This window comes from Anopheles coluzzii, chromosome X (genome assembly GCF_943734685.1).
Source record: "Anopheles coluzzii chromosome X, AcolN3, whole genome shotgun sequence".
Taxonomy (NCBI): domain Eukaryota; kingdom Metazoa; phylum Arthropoda; class Insecta; order Diptera; family Culicidae; genus Anopheles; species Anopheles coluzzii.
The window spans coordinates 26,266,714-26,274,422 of record NC_064669.1 but is presented as its reverse complement, the minus strand read 5'-3'; the positions used below and the strand labels follow the sequence as shown (position 1 = coordinate 26,274,422).

The window sequence follows — 7,709 nt, the reverse complement described above, 5'->3', positions numbered from 1 at the left end:
AGTCTGTGAGCCGAAAATTATAACGAACTCTCAATGAATTAGGAGCAGAAGGTAATACATTCATAACCCTACTAGCCCTAAATAAAGAAGACGGTAACGCAATTTCTAGAGCAGGATGATGGGCATCCTGGGGCAGGAGCAGTGACGAAGCAGGATACACAGAACAACAAGCAGCTGCAGCAGAGTTGGAGAGCACCAGGTCCAAATAATGATTTAAATGGTTATGCACCCCGTTCAGCTGATAGAGTTCATGCAGGTTTAATATATCCAAAAAGCAGGAACTGGATGTATTAGAAGAAATATGAGGCACATAATGTCTTATAGCTGAAGATGAATCTGGCCTTACTGCGGTAGAAAGCGACCACTCTAACGCAGGTTGATTGAAGTCACCCAGAAGGATAAGATGATCATTCGGTTTCATTTGCATGTATGCATCACTGATGAAAGCAGAAAGGGATTCCAAATAGTTGCGGTCGCTGCTCAAATACGGTGGCACATAAACAATCCCCACATAAAGACGAAACTTAGAAAAAGAAACACGTATACATAAAGCTTCAAGCGTGGGTTGATTAATGTTAAGTGCCACAGAAGGATATCGAACGGAACATGCAAGTAGCACACCACCCCCACGCGAACGTTCGTTGTTTAACCTGCGTCGATCACAGCGGTATATGTTGTAGGCATCACTATCAAGGACCATGTTGGATGGAATCGATTCATTTAACCAGGTTTCAGTAAGGGCAAGCATTTCAAACCCTGATTCATTCGCAGAAAGGCGCAATTCATTGTATTTGGTGCGAAGGCCTCGAACATTTTGGTAATATATCACAAATGGGTCTATTAATTGTGAGCTATCCGTTTCGCAAACGGGCTGATCTGTGGTGAGCGGTTCGTGTTTCTGAGATTGGATTGTGATTGAAGCCCCACCCCCGGTGATAACTGAGGCGGTGTGGGAGGAAACTCCAGTTGAATAGCCTCTAGGATCTCGGTCATCTGGGATGGTGATAGAATCACGCGCTGTGGGGGTGGCGATCGATGTTCCAAAAAATGATCCGGATGAACGGTAGTTTTTGGCACAGCTGAAGAGCAATTTTCACTATTTGTACGATGCGAAATAAGCTCAGAAGGGTCAAATCGAGCCCTTTCATGTACACGTTGTTTTGGTAGGCCACGAGCAACAAACTCCCGAACAGTAAGTGAAACTGGCCAAATAGTAGACTGCAGCGCAAGCTCCTTAAGAGATTTAGGAACACTCACTTTGAACGATATGAAGGACATCGAGTCCAGGTTCACACCCTTTTTCGTGAGACGGTAAACATTAATATCGTCCGTTGGTAGCACAGCTTTAAGCCACACACGCATATCATCAGCCGAGACATGCGATTTGATGTTCGTGAAGTATAACCATACTTTCTCGGCTATGCCCGTGTTGGTGGTGTTTTGGTTCAAAACAGGATCAGAAGATGCTTGTGTATTTGTTCGATAGTTTCCAGCACTAACATCACTAGTCGGCTTAGTACGATGATTGTAGTGGTTACAGTTGTCAGAATCATCCACAGTGTTGGTATCGTTCGCAGCTTGGATATCATCAGTGAGCTCCGTTGAGTTAGTAAATGTACGGCGAGCGGAAGCTGTTTTAGTCGTTCTGGATGTATTTGTAGCATTGAGCGACGATACATTAGTGGATGTGTGCGATCGCGATGCGTTGCTAACAGACGGCTTAGCTAATATGGGTGTTAGCGCTCGCTTATCAACGAGAGCGAGGATCTCAGGAAGCAAATCGCTCTTGATAGCCGATCTAAGAGAAGAGAGAGATGAGTCAATTGTGGTGAGAATATCTGCTTTCACCAATTCGAGTAGGGCTGCTATCTCACTTGTGAGAAGTGAATTTGTGCCAATGCGAAACTCGTGACATGTTTTGCACAACCACAACAATTGATTATTACGCCCAAGCTCACGAGTAGAATCACGGGACAACCCCGTGCAATGGGTGTGATGCTTGGAACCACAAACACCGGCACAGGACACCGAATTAGCACTATCGGTGGGTGCATTGCAGGTTGAGCACTGCATAACGATGACTCAGCACAATCTGATGAGTGACAGGAGCAGAAACGAAGCCAAACACTTTCTCGGCAAAAATGTTGAATAAACAGAAGCAGCTTTATATTAATCGAAGGCACGCACTAGCCAGTACGAACAACTCAGCAGCACCACTGTTGCAAATGTTGAGATTCCAGAAATAACACGGCAAAACAGCGTATAAAATCAGGAGCACGAGGAAGGCACATCCACTCAGTTTGACAGTCAATCTCTCTCTGAAATCATAAATTGTGTGGGAAGGAAGGAGAGGGGGGGGGGGATTGCAGGAATTGTGGATTGTTGAACAAAAACAATTAAAAAAATGAAAAGAAAAATGTGTTCAAAGACATCATCCTTCATTTGAATATTTGACAATTTTAAGCATTGGTTGGCTTCACATGATATGTTGTGTGTGCTAGTGCATTGATGATCGTCCATTGATTGATTTTTTTTTTTTCACAAGTGCAACTAATTGCACTAACAAACAATATAAAACCCGTGCGCTGCATGCATCCGATCGATCCGACAAATAGCTCCAACGGTAAATCTATTCATATTTCCACACGACAACTTGCACGCTGATCAAATCCAGATTCGAACGACGGCTCTAGCCAACGCGCAATGCATCGAGCAGCCAAAAAAAACGGGAAAGAAAAAAAAAACAATAACCCCTAGTCAAGCGCGATCACACAAGGTCAAGCATTCGCCTATAACTGCTGGGAGAGAAAGGTGGGAATGAAGGAGGTGGGGAAGCAACGTCACTCAAAACGAATATGATATGGGTGAACGGATAAAGAAGACAGCAGACAAGCGATATCACTCCCGCTACCATGTGAGAATAGCGAGATGGATCGTACGGTGCCCACAGAGAAAGAGTGAGGGGGAGAGAGGGTATCGACTTTTTGAACCACTTTTTGTATGGCGATTGTCTTAGACAAAAACCACGAGCGAAATACTCCAGAAAATCCGCCATAATTGTGGCGTTTTTCGTTTTAAAAAATTTCGCTTCGTCGTATATTGACTTAAATGCGACGAGCACCCGACGTCGGGTGAACGTTCACACGACGTACACCTGACGTCGGAAATATTTGAAATTGTCGGTTGGGACTGTAGTGATCGTAGCGACATCTATGCGCCAGGCACGGGAACCACTCCACTCACTTAGCATAGTTCCAAACCGTATCAACCAGGAGCTAGGATCGAGCTAGGTGATAAGATCGGATGCGCCGATCTGATTACGAGAGAGGATCGGATGCGACGAAGAGAGGATCGGATGCGCCGAAGATAGGATCGGGTCGCCGATCTAATGAAGAGAGGAGATCGGATGCGCCGATCTAGCTAGACGATAGGATCGAATGCGTCGATCTACTTAGGGACGGACCACTTCTCACACGCTCCTAAACCAAAGCATACGTGCCAATAAAAAGTATCACTAAAGTATAAAGAATATAATACAGAACTTCCAGTGCAAAAGTTAAATCTGCCATATATTAATCATAATTCGTTGATTAAGGCTTGAATTGTTTTAGTTCGGTTAATTTGCACTCGCGCGTTCACGTATCACAAATTTGTGCGGCACCTGTGAATTGTACGGTTCAACATATAAACATCGCAATCCGCCTGCGGTTGTTGTGACCACTCACTGTTCAGTCGAACTTTGCGCTATTTTGCGATGGCGTCTGTGATCTGTAAGAAATGTGAAGGTGCTATTAGCAACGATCCAATTCCGTGCTTCGGTATTTGTGAACACTTTTACCACGATAAGTGCATTGGACTTTCAACCCCACTCCTTCTTGATTTTAAGAAGTCACAAAATTTATTCTGGGCTTGCGCGGATCGTTATACAATTATAATTTTAAAACTCCTATCAATATTTTTTTCAATCAAAAATGTGCTGTAACTCCAACACCCGAACCGGCCTTGCCGCATGTTTTGAGAGGATGCTTATGCCTTTTTCTTTTCTTTCAAATGTTGTACAACAGTGTAACCATATATTGAAATTAACACTGAAATCACCTCTTTTAAAATGATACCAACCACTACAAGCAAACGAAATAGAATTGACTGAAAGTTAACACACTTTTGTCATAGTGTTACTGCCGAATAGGGATGGGTGTTTTGGAGTGCACCAATGGCTCCGAAGTCGGCTCTGCACCCATGGCTCCAGAACCGGATCCACACCAACAGCTCCGGAGCCGGCTCCGTACCAACAGCCCCGGAGCCGGCGAAGAAGCAATGGCTACGGAGCCGGCGGTGAATCAATTCAAATTCCATACAGAAGGCATTGTATGATAGCCTAAAAAACGAATCTATCTTCTCGAAACGAATCTCTATCTATGAACCCGATGTGATTGTGTGATTGTTGAACGATGTTCAAAACTTATCGATTTTTTCATAAATTCTTTTACAACATTATTTACTAAGCTATTTACGTATCTTGGATTTTTTTAGCAATCTGTTAAAACCGACTCCGATCTGTTAAACCGACCGAGCCATGGGTGCGGAGTCGTTAGTGCGGAGCCGGCTCCGAAGCCACTGGAGCGGAGTCAGCCTCGGAGCCGTGGGTGCGGAGCCGGATCCGTTGGGTTGGAGTGGAGGAGGTTCCGAAGTTGTCTGGAGCCGGTCGGAGCCGATTTGTAATAAAACATGATGAGCATATTTTATAGATCTTCAACATATATTTTTATACAACAAGCATAACAATTGAAAAATGTTTATAGCTTTTGAAAGAACTTAGAACTAGGAACTTAGTAAAACTTAGAAAAACTAACGTTCAGGCACAGCCCTCCCGCTGCACAAAGCGACGGAAGAAATCATGGAGTTCTGAGAATTTCATCATGCCTTCCTTTTCTCTCCAACGGCAAATTTGTCGAGCAGCTCGTCGAGCTACCCGTCCCTGGCTCCGCCTCATTCCCCTCGCCTGAGCGCGCTGTCGAAGGTTTGAATGTGTTGGTGCGTCAGACGGCCAATCGCTGTCAGCCGTCGTCCGTGCTTTTTCCCTCCATAGCGCTATCTCTTTCTCGCGTGTGGTCAATGCTCGCGAGCTGTTGTGGCGCCTAAAAATGCCGTTAACAAACATTGCGGCGATTAAGTTTTATTTTCACAAATCAAACCAAAAAAGCGCAATAAGTTCAATTGCTGCAATGTAAAAATGACTAAGGAATCGCTAGCGCACGATAGAGGGTTTGCTGTGCAACGCGCAGAACCCTAATTCGCATTAACACATTCAGCCCGGCGCTGATTTTCATCAACTTTTCATTCCGCCGGTATCTAGAGCGCAAGCTAAGCTATTGATTTCGTTTGTTGTGAATTACATAGATATGCTAAGCATCCTGCGCATGGTTGTGAGTGTGCGTGTGTTTGCAAAACTGTCGCCAAATGTAATTTCTTCCGGAATGTTATGATCCATCGGTCAAAGAACAGAAGGTGTTCATGAAAGGCGGAAAGACGAATTGAGGCCCCTGTCAATGGTAACTGATGACCGGGAGCAGGGGGTACTGGCACACAGCTGTTGGAAGATTGAACGGTATACTTAAATTGCCGGTGGAAGGGGGGTGGCCATGGGACCCTTACGATCATCTTTCCGGGGGCCTTTGTCGCTAATACTTGTAGACATACGGCATATCACAGACTAGAAATCTTCGGCGACCGCCTAGTTCGCCTACCGTTAGGTCCACCGCTGGTTCATGACGGTGTTTTTTTTTATCGTGGAGGTGCATCCTTCCTCCTGCCTGCAGCGTATGCATCGAGCAGGAGACAGTGTGGAAGTATGCAAGTTGCACGCTGGATAGGAGCGGGCCCGCGGCACCGCCATCATTCCTCACATCTGCATGCCCGTCGTGGGTTCTAATCGCGTATGAACCGTCCGCCGTAGCAAGGGCTGACTATATGGCTACGTTATACTCAAGTCCTGAAAAGACCGGCATGATCGCGTAGGCCATTACGCCAATAATAATAATAATAATAATAATAATAATAAGAACAACTTTCCATACCAGTCCACACTCGGGGAAGGTTTTTGTTTTGACTTTGGTGCTGCCGGGTCTACTGCTGTGGCGCGACAAATGCACGGAATGCACTCGACTAAAACATTAACCTACCGATCCAAACCCATTCCAAGGCATTGCCGGTCAATCGGCGTCATGATAACTACTCCAAACCAGCAAGCCGCCAGGTTCTGGACGGACTGGTGCAGCACCATACGCACACCGTAATAAACAAATCCTCCTCTTTTGTATGGATTCAATTCAAAATGTTGTTTCCACTTGCGTCCGCTAGCTTAGAATTAGAAATAAATGTGCAACATATCATACGCACGTTTGCTTTGATCGTGTGTCTTTTTGATACCCCCAACAGCAGAGCCGATCGCAAAGATGCCAATGCCAATGGTTGTGTTGTCTCTCAGGTAGCGAGATCGAAAATGCATGGACGTTGTAGCCGCAGCGGATGAAAATGTACGCATCAGAATCAAATAGTTTTGGGGTTTCCAAACGCACGCACACATACAAACACGCGCGCGCAAACTCGCACACACACACACACACACACACACACACACACACACAAACGCGCGCGCGCGCGCGCACACATGCATGAACGAGCGCACGCCAGCACGCACGCACGCACACACACACGCTCGTACGCGTGCCCGCGAGCATGAAAGCGCGCACGCCAGCACGCACCCACGAAAGCGCGAACGCAAGCACGCACCCACGAAAGCGCGCAGGCAAGCAGACACCCACCATCAACCCCCCCCCCCCCCCTCCCGCATGAACGATTACGGCTACCTTATCGGAAGAAAGGCTGGTTCAGCTATCATGTAGCGCATCCTCATCCCTAGCGCCGGGCGGGGTGGGGAATCGCGACATGATAGAGTGAATGGTCACTTTCCCCGCGCTGTGTGCGTGTGTGTGTGTGTGTCGAGACACAAAAACTCGAGAAAGATTTCGGCACATTAGAAAAATATATTTTTTTAGTCACTATACACTGTGCTTCATGATGCTTAGAAGGTCGTTGAAGCATGAAACATGTTCAAATTAAAAAATATTAGATTAGTGTTAGACGTTCTCCTACGCTTGTTTTAAATAGGCTTCTTCACCCTCAACTGGCAGGGGCATCGAATGGTCTCATCAGCAGCGGCACGAAATAAAATAAACCATCAATACACCGATAACACTTTAAATCCCAAAATGAACCAGCTTCTCCCGCACCGTCAAGGTCACACACAATAAATAAATGCTATACCCACCAAATACAATACACAACCGCAATGTACATATATACCAACGCATACACACAATCAGCTGACGGCGAAAGGCACGGGCTGAAGCGCAAGTATAAGGCAAGGCAGGGAGGGGAAGGGAGTAAGAGGAAGAAGAGGAAGGAATGGGCGCCAATATTTTTTGAATTTTTCGGCCGTTTTTTTTGCTCCGCCGTCTGAAATAGTTCATCCATTCCTTCAGCAGATGGCGCTCGTTCCGCACCTAAAAACTGCAATAAATGCGCTGGCTATCGTAGTTTTGGCTGAAGTCTAGCGTATTTTTTTGCGTATTTTTTGACGCAAAACTACGCAAAAAACTACGCAGAAAACTGCTCGAATTTGCGCAGCGGGACGCTAGACTTCAGCC

At 45.9% G+C, this 7,709-nt stretch overlaps 1 protein-coding gene across 1 annotated transcript; it reads right to left on the bottom strand.

The window, feature by feature from the left end:
* Window positions 1-313: 313 nt before the first annotated feature.
* On the bottom strand, window positions 314-3,467 carry LOC120958205 (uncharacterized). Its single transcript, XM_040380840.2, has 2 exons — window positions 1,875-3,467; window positions 314-1,798 (listed from the first exon to the last, which is right to left on the bottom strand). The coding sequence occupies exons 1-2, from the start codon at window positions 1,913-1,915 to the stop codon at window positions 841-843; spliced, it is 999 nt and encodes a 332-aa protein (XP_040236774.2). The 5' UTR covers window positions 1,916-3,467; the 3' UTR covers window positions 314-840.
* Between the last annotated feature and the right edge of the window lie 4,242 nt (window positions 3,468-7,709).

Excerpts from the sequence above, each read along its gene's own strand:
- LOC120958205 (XM_040380840.2), bottom strand. The coding sequence starts at position 1,915 with ATGTCACGAGTTTCGCATTGGCACAAATTCACTTCTCACAA. Across the intron at positions 1,799-1,874 it reads CACAAATTCACTTCTCACAA|ATCGGCTATCAAGAGCGATT; the intron begins GTGAGATAGCAG and ends CTCTTCTCTTAG.